The sequence below is a fragment of the Myodes glareolus genome, chromosome 22 (assembly GCF_982192425.1).
Source record: "Myodes glareolus chromosome 22, mMyoGla1.1, whole genome shotgun sequence".
In the NCBI taxonomy this organism is placed as follows: domain Eukaryota; kingdom Metazoa; phylum Chordata; class Mammalia; order Rodentia; family Cricetidae; genus Myodes; species Myodes glareolus.
This window is the reverse complement of record NC_142047.1, coordinates 58,670,271-58,684,026: the sequence shown is the minus strand read 5'-3', so window position 1 is coordinate 58,684,026 and position 13,756 is coordinate 58,670,271. Positions and strand designations below refer to the sequence as shown.

The following is a 13,756-nucleotide window of genomic DNA, read 5'->3' as shown; positions in this document are numbered from 1 at the left end:
GGCATTTTGTGACCCAATGATTTGTTTCAGAATAATTTCATCATTGGCACTCAGAATAAAATGGGAGTAATCTAAAAAAAAAGAAATATAATAGTGCAGGGTATTTATATGTGCAGTATATAAAAATAAAATATAACAGTGCAGAGTATTTATATGTGCAGTGTATAAAAATAAAAATGTAATAGTGCAGGGTATTTATATGTGCAATGTATAAAAATAAAAATATAATAGTGTAGAATATTTATATGTGCAAAGTGTAAAAATGTGCATAAAATAGGAAAGGAGGAGGGAGCCATAGCTGCACATTCCCATTGCCTCCCGGGTGTGAAGAGGCACCAGTCTGAGATGGCTTCTAAAGTTGACCATGGGCTTTAACACTTCCTTGTGGATTCAGTTGACTCTGTCACCAATCTAGATCATCACTGTTCACCTACACATCTCCTTTTCAGTAAGCTCGGTAGCAAACTTTGATAGGAGATGTCTCTGTGGCAAATGTTAGTTAAAGAACTCTGAGGCACCGGTTCATGGAAGAATGACATTATTACTTGGATGTGTGTTTTTGGAACAAAGATCTTGAACTTCAATGCATGGAGGCTTATGTGTGTGCACATAGATGTTCCTGTTCCAAAGTTACATGGTGTGACAGTCCAGAGTTCATCAATGTCAAAGTCTAATAAAGTGAATATCACACATACAAAAAAATTTACATTTCTATCTTGAAATTGCCTTACCAAATGTCTTTGAAATCCATCGTTTCTACAGAGAATGACCTACAAAACTTGAAGGAGGCCTTTGAACGTCATTTATTAAAAAGTGAATTCAAGGCACGCTCCAAGACTGGACTTGGTAAGAAAACTTCAGTTTAATACTTTTCATCATTGTCTTCATTAATGTGCACCTTTAATGACAAAACTTTTGTTATTGTGACATGGACAGCCGTCTGTGCACTCTCTTATTTTTTTGTAGACCAGGTATTTATTAAAAATTGAAAGTTAGCTAGATAGCATTTCATTTAGGAAATGTTCCACCAAAATCAGTCACAGTTTTAGCAAGCATAGATTACAGAAACTGGTGCATAGTGTTATTTCTATCACATTCTACTTCCAATTTAGGTGGTGAGGTGCTTTTAATCAGTGAGGGACAACACTGACTTACAGACTGATGAAAATAAAGAAGATAGACTTGGCAGTTGTTTACACTAGCTGACAATCTCTTCTCTGGGAAAAGGAAGAGGGCAGGGGAAGGGAGTAGAAGAAAAAGTGCTGGGTGAATATAACCTAAGTACATTAGTACTTGAACAAAAATTCCATTATAAATCCCTTCACTCTTTACAATAAATACATAACAATAAAGATGTCTAAGTTGCAGCCATTTCTCCATTCTGTGTCAGTATCAGGACACATTCTTCGGCTTTCCGTATGTGTCCTGCTGCAATCAGCTTCTACACAAAACGTTTTGGGTGTGATAGGCCTCCCAGTTAATGTTTAACTACCACACTCAAAGTAGACGCTTTCTAACATGCTTCATTTTAGAGTTTGTTTGTTTGTTTTTGGTGATGCATCTAGATATCCATTTCTAAATACAAGAAAAAGTATAGATCACAAAACACTGAATGGAAGAAAACCACAATCTTAATTCCAAAACTTCTTTAAATTCTTTCCTTTTTCTCTCATTGAGGTACTAAATCTCCCTACTAAGATGATGTAGAAAGGCTTTTGTTCCTTGGCATTGCTGGCTATTGCTTTCCATCACCAGCACCTGTTAGATTTAGAGTTATGTAACAGGAAAACCACGGAAACACCTCTGGATGAACTGAAGACTGACTGCTGTGTGAGTGTGTGTGTGTGTGTGTGTGTGTGGTGTGTGTGTGTGTGTGTGTGTGTGTGTGTGTGTGTGTGTGTGTGAGTTAGTGATCACCATGGTCAGCAACAAGAAGAATATTATTGATAATTATTTCATTGGCTACTCATACCCCTCTTGATGGCCACAGTATCCAATAATCCTTTATTTCTCTGAGAGAACACTTTCTCTTGTGGGCATTGTTGTCGCTTGGTGCAGTTACATAACCTAAGGAGATATTCTTCTACTAGGGAACTTCCATGACGCTTAAGGTTAGAGACTGGATGTTTTTTCTCATATGTGGAATCTAGGGGTGGGAAAATCATGAAACTAATGCAGAGAAGAAAAAGAAAGGACATGGTGGTATTTAGAAACGGTAATAAGAGAATATGATCAAAATGTTGGGTGGATGCATAAGAATTTCATGGCCAAGCCCATTGTTTTATATAACTAGTATGTGCTGTACATTTATTTGTATTTGTTCTATTTTAAATACTATGAATTTGAATTTCTAAGAGGGGGTCAGGTGCCCTGGAGCTAGAGTTACAGGCAGTTGTGAGCTGCACAGCATGGGTGATTGGGAACCAGACACCACTCCTACATTAAAAACATTAAGGTCTTTTAACTATGGAACTGTCTTTCCAGCTTCTGATTATTATTATTTCATAATAAATATTAAATAATTTTTACTATGCATGTATGCAAACAGCAGAGAGAAAGAGAAAAAAGTTGGATGCTACAGTTTGTCTTTCAAAGTATCTTACAAACCAGTTTTACTTTACAGAGTTAAAAGGGATACCTTCAAGATCCCAACCAAAGGAACCACTGAAAATGGGATTGAGAAAGCAGGGTAAGAAGAGATATTTTTCTTTTCAAGTCTAACGTGTATGTTTATTAGCTCCGCTAGACTTAAATGCTCTACCCTTAAGTTGCCAACTATATTGGTTTTCTCTTCCTATTGGTGTGATGAAAGCATCCTAAGGAAGAAGGGGTTCATTCTGGTTCACAGGTTCAAGTACAATCCACTGTGGCAGGAAAATCAAGGCAGCAGGAGCCTGAAGCAGCTGGCCACTTCACCTCACAGTGGGAGGAAGCAAGCAACAATAGATACATGCACGCTAGTCCTTAGCTGACTGTTTCTACTCTTAGACAGTCCCAGTCTCCTGGACTCAGGTCAGGTCTTCCCACTTGAGTTAACTCAGTCTCCATAAGCGGCAGAGGCATTCCTAGAAGAGGATCTCCCGGATGATTCTAGAGTATGTCAAGGTGACAGTGAGCACCGGCTGTCCCCTTAGCAGCTATCCACAGATCCTCTCCTGTAACTGGCTCTCTTGTGCCTACCATTCATGGACCGTTAGCTAATGCTACTAGCTTGAAACCGATCCACTCCAATAACACCCCTATAGAATTCTAGTGAGGGAGCAGCGTCAGTACACAAGCAGAGAGCTCCCTAGCCTCCCCGAGTCCCTCCCTTTTCTTTGAGTGTCACCACCAGTACCAGAAAGGACTCACCCTGTGAACTGGTTGAGCCTTAATGGTCTTCTCAGAGACCTTGGCTCCAGACGTAGCTCACTGGCTGCTAGAGCATCAGATGCGAATCACAGCGACATATTGCAGTTCATAACATTGTCTCATCCTGTAGAGGGTACCAACGATTGCAACAGGACTGGGAAAGGACGTAACTCTGAGGAAAAACTAATCAGAGGACTGGCTCTGAAATGTAAGCAAGGGTGAGAGAAGTTGCAAGTGGACGATATAAAGACAGACAGGAAGAGAAAAAGAGCAGGAAGGTGGCTGAAGAGATCACAATTGATTTCTAATGTATTGGATGGCTATTAATGTCCACACCCAAACTGGGAGACTGCAATGAAATCAGCACCATGAAATCCATAGCCAGACCCATCCCCTGTATTACAAACGGTGAAAAGCAGGCCAGGCGGTGGTTGCGCACAGCTTTATTCCCAGCACTCAGGAGGCAGAGGCAGGTGGATCTCTGTGAATTTGAGGCCAGCCTGATCTACAAGAGCTAGTTCCAGGACAGGCTTCAAAGCAACACAGAGAAATCCTGTCTCAAAAAACAAAAAACAAACAAAAAAAAAGGGTGAAAAGCAAATCTCGGTGAGAAAAGATATAACTCTGCATTAAAAAGGAAGACCCTGAGATGATCAGAAATTACAAACCCTGGGAAACACTGGGCATATACATTCAAAACACGAGGAGAAGTTCACCCAGGCATCTCACAATGTGCAAAACTGTCTTTTTAAAATGAAGATGGGATATCAACAAAGCAAAATTTTAGATAGTGTGTGTTAATAAACACCCTGATTTTAAAACGCTATTCTGGGTGAGACTTGGGGGCCTCACACAGTAATTAATACTACCCAAAAAGAACATAACTAGCAATAATTCTATAATTACAAGACAGTGTGTATGTTCATTACATCTCTCTTGTGTTACTAATTTGACACATTATCAATCTGTCTTTGGGCCTATATGATCGTGGAAATATAGCACAAATGTTGAAGCGAAGCACACTATTCTGCAAAAGTAGCACATGCTGATCAAATACTAAAAGAGAAGTTGAGGAATTTCCTAGTGCAGCACAGAGGGGAAGGGTGAGAACATCGCTGTATTCACATAAGAAAATGATACCGGCTGTTAACTCAGGTTCACAGTAACAAACATAAAGAACCAAGTAATTCAACCAAATATTAATAAATATTTGTATATATATTAGTAAATATATGGCTACTTCTTTCTTCTTTCAACTTTTTTAATAGGCATAGCATGACTTAAATAATTATGACGTTAGCACAGTCTCTGCAATATGGAGTTGTATTTCACGTGACAGTAGTGCAGAACTGTTGAGAGACGTGGGACACACAGACGAGTCTCGTTTTCATACATGGGCTAGTGTTACCCACCCTTCATTCTCCATTAATCCTCTCTGGAAACCTGCGCTCAGACATACTCAGAGGTTTGCCTCCTATGAGATTGTAAATCCAGTTTCATCTGACATTCAAAATTAACCACCACCCTGATGTCCGTGAAGCGTGGTATTGGCAGAATTGGGAATGTGCATTTATTTTTTTTCTGTTACATAGTATTCTGAAATGTGTTTTGTGTCTTTAGATGACGACCTAAATATTATTAAAGGAACAAAACTACTGGCGACACTGAGAGACCAACACAGTAAGAAAAATAATTTTTCAAGTCATATGTTTATGATTTGCATTCTAACCTATAGTAACAGTAACTGTGTCATTGCATAAACAACACTTTTTGTGGATTCTCTCTTACAAATAAATTCTAGTGTTCATTATTAGTAGGCATAAGATAAACAATACGAATATTGAAAATAACCTATCCAAACCCAGTGCCCATCAATCTTGGAGCATCTCGGGGTGGCGGGGGTGGGGGGATCACCCTGATGCTGTTCCTCTCACTTTCCATTTCTGGCTTAGAGTTAAGACGTTGTGTTGACGTTGAATGAGCAGGAAGTCCTTGTGGGGAGCGTGCCCAGAAGAGGACGACAGCGCACAGGCCCCTCACTGCACCTCCTTTCACCAGACTAAGTTGGTGAGAGGGGATGGTGCAGCCCTGCAGTGGGTTTTTCCCCCCTAGGCTGTATGGGTCACAGATCATTGATCTTGAATGGTGTTAAACACACTTCTCCTTGATCCAAGAAATTCTTCAGCTATGAACAGTTTTTCAGAGTTGGTCCTGATCAGTGTCCTCAGGGACTTTCCATGCTTGCCTCCTTGTAAGGACACGAGGAGAAGGAGTCTTCAACATCGACCTCCCTGCTGAGTCCGACATTTGCCATACAATCTTCCCATCCCAGTACAGACATATGTGCTGGGAAGGGGCTTTACTGGAAGGCATGGTTTTTGTAACTTTAACTGTGAATGTCATACTTCCATGTGTTATTAAGTATGAATTGAGTGTATACTGTTAATGAATCAAGTAAGGCCTCTTCACCCAAAAGCTTACAACTGAGGGAAAACTAGGATTGAAAATTGACATTATTTGGAATACATGTTCAAATTTGTATTTTGTTATACCCTAAAAACACTGAAATTAATGAGCTATTTCCTCAGTATTTTCATTTAGGTATGGCTGCTTTAGGTGATTCTTACTAGTTAGATCCTTACCATGTTTGAGTGACATCCTTAGACACAGCAATAAAATGCTCCATTTAAGTCTAGACAATTTCAACTATCTATCTTTTCTATTAGTTCTTTATCTGATTTTGGCCAAAACCACCCTACAGAAGTAACTGGCAAAAGGGATTTACTTAGGTTACAGTTCAAGGAGAAATATTACATCATGACAAAGAAGGCATAACACGAAAGGTGAGAGGCCACTGATCACATGACAAAGAAGGTGTAACATCAAAGGTGAGGGTCCACTGATCACATGACAAGGAAGGCATAGCACCAAAGGTGAGGGTCCACTGATCACATGACAAGGAAGGCATAGCACCAAAGGTGAGGGTCCACTGATCACATTGCATCTGCATTCAAGAAGCAGAGAGTAAAGAGAAAAATAGGTCTAGGTCATGCATCCTCAAGACCCATCCTCAGGAACTCATTTAACCCAGTGAGCCTCTACTTCCTGAATATTCCACAGCACCCAAAACAGTACCACCAGCTAGGGACCAAGTGTTCAAACACATGAGCCTGTGGGGACATTGCACCTTCAATTCACATTTGTTAAGACCATGTTTCTGATCAATTTATATGCATGTGTTAGTGGTTAGGGTATAACAAAATCAATCCAAATTAAAAATTTTAAAAGTTGAAAGTTAGGAAGAGGAAACAATTTGGAAAGAGACTACTGACAGATGTCAAAATTAATAATTTTACTCAGAGTAAAACAGAGTTTGGATGAGGGTTAAAATTAACAAAGATGCCACTGTAGGATACAGGGCACAGGCAAAGATGATAACATGACAAGATACTTCATAGTAATCGGAGTAAAAGGCAAAAGACTTATATGATCTGAAGAGGAACCAGAGTATGACCGGGCAGTGGTGGCCCACGCCTTTAATCCCAGTACTCGGGAGGCAGAGGCAGGCAGATTTCTGACTCTGTGAATTCAAGGCCAGCCTGGTCTACAAAGGAAGTTCCAGGCCAGCCAGGCTGTCACACAGAGAAATAATGTCTCAAAAAAAAAAAAAACAAAAAAGGAAAAAAAGAAAAGGAAGGAAGGAAGGAAGGAAATAAATTTGAGTAGCAGACAAGAGACCACTCATATATGAAAAAAGTCTTAAAAATAAAAATCAGCACAGAGAGCTTAATGCATACACACAATTCCACAGTATCATTGGGTGACTTAATGTGTACACACAATTCCACAGTATCATTGGGTGACTTAATGTGTACACACAATTCCATAGTATCATTGGGTGGCTTAATGTGTACACACAATTCCACAGTATCATTGGGGGCTTAGTGTGTACACACAATTCCACAGTATCATTGGGTGACTTAATGTGTACACACAATTCCACAGTATCATTGGGGGCTTAATGTGTACACACAATTCCACAGTATCATTGGGTGACTTAATGTGTACACACAATTCCACAGTATCATTGGGGGCTTAATGTGTACACACAATTCCACAGTATCATTGGGTGACTTTTTGACATTTGTTTTAGATATGAGTTTCTCTCCAAGGGAAGATATTACTCCAGGTAAGTTCCCTTACCTGGACAATCAAAGTAAAGAAAATATATTAACATGTAAGGTAAGTGGTTGCTTCGAAGAATTTTCATACTGTGGGGCTTTTATTTACTTCAATGAAATACTTTAAAATTTGAGAGGAGGGAGGGAGGGAGGGAGAGAGAGAGAGAGAGAGAGAGAGAGAGAGAGAGAGAGAGAGAAAGAGAGAGAAGTTGTATGATCTTAGGCTGGATGGTCTATATACAGTAGAAACATATTTCTCATGGGGGGGCTACTGCTTGGTTCAGAAATACTACTCTTTCTGTATCCTCAAGTGCTAGAAGGAGCAAGCAGAGCTCAGGGGCCTCAGGACAACACTAACAGCGATCATGACTTGACAAAGACTGCATCCGGTACCATCACAAGATGATTGTGTGTCAGGGTGTGGATAGGGGACCCAAACATCCAGAGCACAGCAAAGATGCATATTAGCAACACACAGACGGCGTCTGTTCTACACCGTCACCGTCTCACTCTGATTTCTCAGACGTCATGTGCAGTGGTAGGATTTGTATCGTGATGGTTTATGCAAGTATTTTCTAGAAATTTCACCACAGCTTTTTGTTTTGTTTCCCACTAACTGGTGAATTTCCTAGATCCTCTTTTCATGACATCACATTGAATTTTCACAACATACACTACCCACATGAATCTTTCTTAAAATACTTTCTTAAAAATCTTTCTCAACTAAAAGTTTCTTCCTTTGAGTTTGGTCGTCAGCATTTACTATTTACTCTTTTATATCTTAGCAATATTTGGGAAAATATATTTAAATGTTATCTATTGAGATTAAATCACTTGGGGTAGACTTCTAAGCCAACTGTACCCAAAACTGCATCCAATTTACAGTATTAAGCTATATCAAAGACTCTCCACACAAATAATTACATGTGGATGATTTCAAGAAAGTAATATACATAATAAGAATAAATTTGCAGTGTTGGGCATCATCCTACTGTACATTAAGGTTTTTATTTTTATTGACTTACAACCTTTTCCTCAGCTTTCTCCTTTCCTAACAAATGACAGCCTAAGTCACGGCTTCTGAAATTTTCAACGGTAATAATGCATTCTTTCCATGGTCTATCATTGTGGCCTTACAAAATCTCTTACCATCCAGGTTTAGTTCAATATCTAGCCAATAATTAAAGATTAAAGTATATGAATCTTGTAATCTCTGTGCCTGTGTCTCTGTCTGCATGTCTGTCTTGTGTTCTCTCTCTCTCTCTCTCTCTCTCTCTCTCTCTCTCTCTCACACACACACACACACACACACACTTTTGTGTATTTGACACAGGATCTGGCTAAGTTGTCCAGGCTGTCATTAGCTTATCCTGAAGCCTTGGCTGGACTTGAATTTGTGGTTCTCCTGCCTCAGCCTTCTAACTTTCCAATGTTACTAGCCCACGCCACAGGGCTGACTGTGTTCAGGTTTTCTGTTTTACAGTCACATATGCTACTTTTATGATAGTGTGACTTGTGACGACTGAATCTAGTAATCGTTAGTCGTGTTTGGGCTGGGGGACTCAGCAGTTTATGTGCAAAGCTTCTTTCTCTAAAGCTAGCCTTCTAACTGCCTGTCTGTAGCTCAAATGTAGAAACGAGCATGCTGGGCCGTGGGTCCAGGTCCAAATTAAGAAAGATGCTAGCACAGGACACAGAATAAAGAAAAGAAAGAGAAAATGATGGAAGTCATTCTAGAAATTGAAGTAATAGACAGTAAGCATTTGATAAAGCATGGGAAAGAAAAGGTGAATGAAAAATACGAGTGAGTACACAGAGTTTGGTACATAATTTGTGAGTAACCAGAACTGTCGTGCCAATTTTCTTTTCCAATTTTGCTTCAGGCGTGAGTTCAATGAAAACCAAACCTCAGGAAAATGTTAATGCCAAGTACCACCCACCAAAGACATTTCCAACAAAAGTGATCAATCTATTACCCTTCACCAATCAAGGTAAGGGAGTATACACAAAGACAAATCACAAGCTCTAATTGCCTAAAATAGTTCAGAAGTATCGCTATTCACTTATTCTTTTTGCACCATATGTTTTTTATTTAACCATATTATAGAGCGCTCTCCTGGTGTCTGAAGATGAAATAGCTTTTAGTTGTTCTTTCTGTTGAAAGCGTAGCGTTTCAGAGTTAGAGAATGCTTTCTTCAACCACTGAAGGGCATTGAATTTTAAAGGCTATTGACACCAGTAAATGTACCCATGCATGCATTCATAGGTACATAAATACAGACAGAAACACACACACACACACACACACACACACACACACACACACACTGGAGCATTCCTTGGAAGAAAAAAATGCCCAGATTTGAGATCTCCTTTTAAAATATATGTGGATTTCTAATATTAAAAGACATTTGTAGTCTGGTTTCCTAAAGGGCTATTAAAATTAATATTGACCGCAGCAACCATCTTAGAAGGGGAATGTTTTTGTCTGCATAACTACCTGTAACATCTCATAAGAGTGTGCAGCCATTGGGTTCTACAACGGGGCTACCAAGTCTTGGTGGTCCTGAGGTTCTTGTGTAGACTAGACAAGTGCGCAACACCGAGCTACGTCCTAACCTCCTTTGGCATTCTATTGTCCAGAAACATAATCTTTTATGTTTTCGTCAAGTTTTTTCATAATTGCAGGCCTTACACGTCAATCTTGAATCCACTTTGAGTTGATTGCTGTAACTGAGGAAAAGTAAGGTGTTTGGTTCCATTCTTCACTCCGCAGTGTCTGTCTTTATAGTCTCAATCAAATTAATAACCTCAAAATATTTTAAGTCGTCTACATTCCTTTAGTTCCGCTTTATAGACACCTAGTTTACCGTGACTATTAAAGGCAGCTGTAAATGTGAGGCGTCTTACAACTACCAATCTAAATCTCTCTAGAGGAAAATGTGGAAAACTCTACACCGTATGAGAACGTAATTCCAAAGCCATTTTATAGGACATCCAGGGGAAGTTCCGGCTTACCCACAACCTTCCAGCAATTACTAAACAGAAGGACTTCAGGTAACACTTAATAATGTTTGTGTGCAGCGTGATTATTTAACTGAAAACTTCCATTACATAGGAATGATCAAGTGTATTAGCTTTAATCAGAATAGAATTTAGAAAAAAAATGCAAGTGGACACGTAACAAATTCCATTCAGCTCACACACGTTCATCAGAAGGGGAGCGGCATCTCCACCATTTCTCGTCTTTCGGCATAAGGACAAAGTTGGAGCTCCACTTCCTTCCCAGAGGTTTTTTTCCTTCTGAGGATGTGTAGTAGAAACCCATAATCCTCTTCTTTTCACATACACACCCCTCTCTTTTGCAGTCCCAGCAAAGTGTGCTGTGGGAAAGTGAAGCAGGAGACGCGGCAGAAAGACAAACAGCCATATGTTCACATTTCCTTCTTCTTTCACCGCCAGCTCCTCCATGGTCCTCTTCCTCTAATATCTAAGACTGTGTTAGTGACCATAGCGGCATTTTGTAATTGCCCCTGCAAGTACAAACTATTTCGTAACATGAATGGTTTTTCTTTGGTGTACTGTGCACCCTAATGCCTAAGAGAAATACATACACCATAAAATTTCCTGGAAAAAAAATGACAGCAGCAGTGAAAAAGATGACTGGGCTCTTTCTGTTACAAGCACATGCAGAGGATATTTAGTGATAAACGATTTGGGGTCTGCTTTCTGGGAGAGGAAAGGGGAATACAAGTAAAGGAAGTGAGGCCATTTTCTTCCGCTGTGAACTAGAAGGAAATGATCAGAAATTATGTCTGATGGCTGAGAACAATTAAAAGCAATGAGCCAAGTCTCAGAAGACTGAAAAAATTTTTGAGAAGGTGGACAGGAATTTTCTCAGTGGCACACCCTCCCTTTTCAAACCTTCTCAAGCTGGTGTCAGTTGTCTGCCTGTACCTTGTGGACAAACGTAACTGAACCTGGGTTGAGCCATTATCTAACCCACAGTGCTGCTTCCCATTGGCTCAGCCCTAGATTCAGCTCTAACCCGGGACTCCTGCTCTTAACCAAAGTTTCTGGGGGCCAAGCTGGCACGTTCTGGGCTAGACGTGATGTGTCAGACTGAGGCTCACGTTTTGAAGTCTTCCCCAGTTGGCGGTGCTGTTCCCTGAAGCTGTGGGGCCTTCGGGAAGGAAACTCTATTACAGCACATATCAAAGAACGAAGGTATTCAGTGTCAGTGATAGCACCGTCCAAAGAAACGGACAAAAAGACAAGAAAATCACCATGCAGTTTGAGTGTCGCTGACTTTCCCGTGGCTGGAGCCAAACTGCTTGGAAACAAGGCTGTAGGGTAGGAAAGGTTTGTTTCAGTCCCCCATGGCAGGAAGACATGGTCACGAAGCCCCAGCACCGGACAGGAGAAGATGGCCGAACTGCTCTGATTGGAGCTGACAGGAAGCAGAGAACAGCACCGGAACAAAAACTGAGCTTTTTACCTTTAAAGACCTGCCCAAGAGGTCAACTTCTGCCAGCTAGGTCCCACATCAAAGGGCTCAGTAGTCTCTGAAATTAGCACCATTACCCTGGTAACAACTATTCAAACCATGAACCACTGGGCGGGGTGCGTTTTAGACTCAACCTTAACATTCTATTCTAGGCCTTCCAGAGGCTCAGGACCATCCTATAACATAAAAGGTATTTAATCCCACTTAAACTATCTCCATAGACTCACAAACAACGATACATTTATGCAGAAATTCAAAGTATCTTCTGAAATGCAGGCCGAACCTCTAAAGCAAACACCTGAAGAACCAAAGAGCAAGTTACAGCCTTTCGACGTAAAATGGAGTGGATTAAACATTGCTATCGCTGAAGAAGAGAGGAAAGCCAGACCAAAACCCAGCTGGCCAAACACAAAATTCTGCAGCCACGTGTCCCATATTCTAGCAAATAGTGCCATCACCTGAGCCCCAGCAGGCTTGCGCAGCCAAGCCCAAGGGCCCTGTCACTTCCAACACCCTTGAGTTCTCTGTCAGAATATACACCATCTACTAAGAATGCACACCACCCACCCATGTACAGAATATGTACAACCTACCAATATGTGCCACATATTCGGAATATACACCATCTATTCAGAATACACTCCATCCACTCAGAATATGCACCGGTTGCCCAGAATACCATCCACTCAGAACACACACCATGTCTCTCTGGTTAGAAAGAAGTCATGTTCTCTTGCTCCGTCTGGAATGGAAATGATGAGAAGATAAATCATTTTCTACCAGAGTGTTAGACTTTCAGTCTAAAAACCAATGACAGCAGGACATTTTGCATGCAGACAGTTGGCATAATCAATGGAAGAGTTGACTGTAGAAACTCAATATTTTCATATTATTGTCGCCCGTTAATATTGACAAACTACTCTCTACCCGCAAACATTCTGCTTCCTTATTTCAAGATTTGCCCTCCAAGTCAAACATTTTCATGACATTTGTTTTGTTACAATGTTAAAAATGTGTTTTTCTTAACAGTATTCATTGCCCCTCTCTGCATCTCTCTCTGCAGTTTTCACTGCACAAATGCCACTCTCTTTATAAAAATTATTCTGCCTAGGGGTAAAATTCCATCTATAATAAAGAATTAATTGGCTCTTAGGATTGTACATTATGCTATGTTTTTAAAAACGTTCTTCTAGTAGTTTTATGTAGCATTTCTATTTTTTTACAATGTGTATATAGTAAGGTTTGCATCAGATTTGCCAGGTTGACCCCCAGATTTTCCACCCCAGCATCTCAAATGCCAAGGTGCTTCCCCATCCCTCCGAAAGAGATTTAGTCTTGAGTTTCCCGACTTGCACTCTCACAATGCAATTGTTTTGTGTTTTATCTAAATTTATTAGAAAAAGATGGCATTGTGCATTATCAGGGGTTTATCCTATGTTTTTAAAGTTGGCTTACTTCTTGTATAATTTTATGGCATCATTTTCCAGGGGCTCCGAAACAACAGGATGTAAACAAGCCAAAGACTGAACTTGAAAATCAGATGCATATTTTGGTCACATCTCCAAAGAAATACCTGCATAAAGGTAAAAAGGAAAAAAAGTAAGACAGATACACGAAATAACATTCTGTTCTAGTCGCCAGACTTCTCAGTTCTGCGACCCCATCCAAGAAAGAACTGCATGAGCCCAGCATGTGCTCCCCTGCCTTTCTGTGAACA

General features: G+C 40.2%; 1 protein-coding gene across 1 annotated transcript in view; it reads left to right on the top strand.

The window, feature by feature from the left end:
• Ccdc7 (coiled-coil domain containing 7) overlaps positions 1–13,756 on the top strand; it is a 185,079-nt gene that overhangs the window by 112,781 nt on the left and 58,542 nt on the right. The window contains exons 34-40 of the mRNA XM_087900322.1: positions 763–846; positions 2,624–2,689; positions 4,972–5,031; positions 7,505–7,540; positions 9,416–9,523; positions 10,467–10,589; positions 13,527–13,622. Of these exons, the coding sequence (XP_087756448.1) occupies positions 763–846; positions 2,624–2,689; positions 4,972–5,031; positions 7,505–7,540; positions 9,416–9,523; positions 10,467–10,589; positions 13,527–13,622 (573 nt within the window). The remainder of the gene's footprint in view (positions 1–762; positions 847–2,623; positions 2,690–4,971; positions 5,032–7,504; positions 7,541–9,415; positions 9,524–10,466; positions 10,590–13,526; positions 13,623–13,756) is intronic.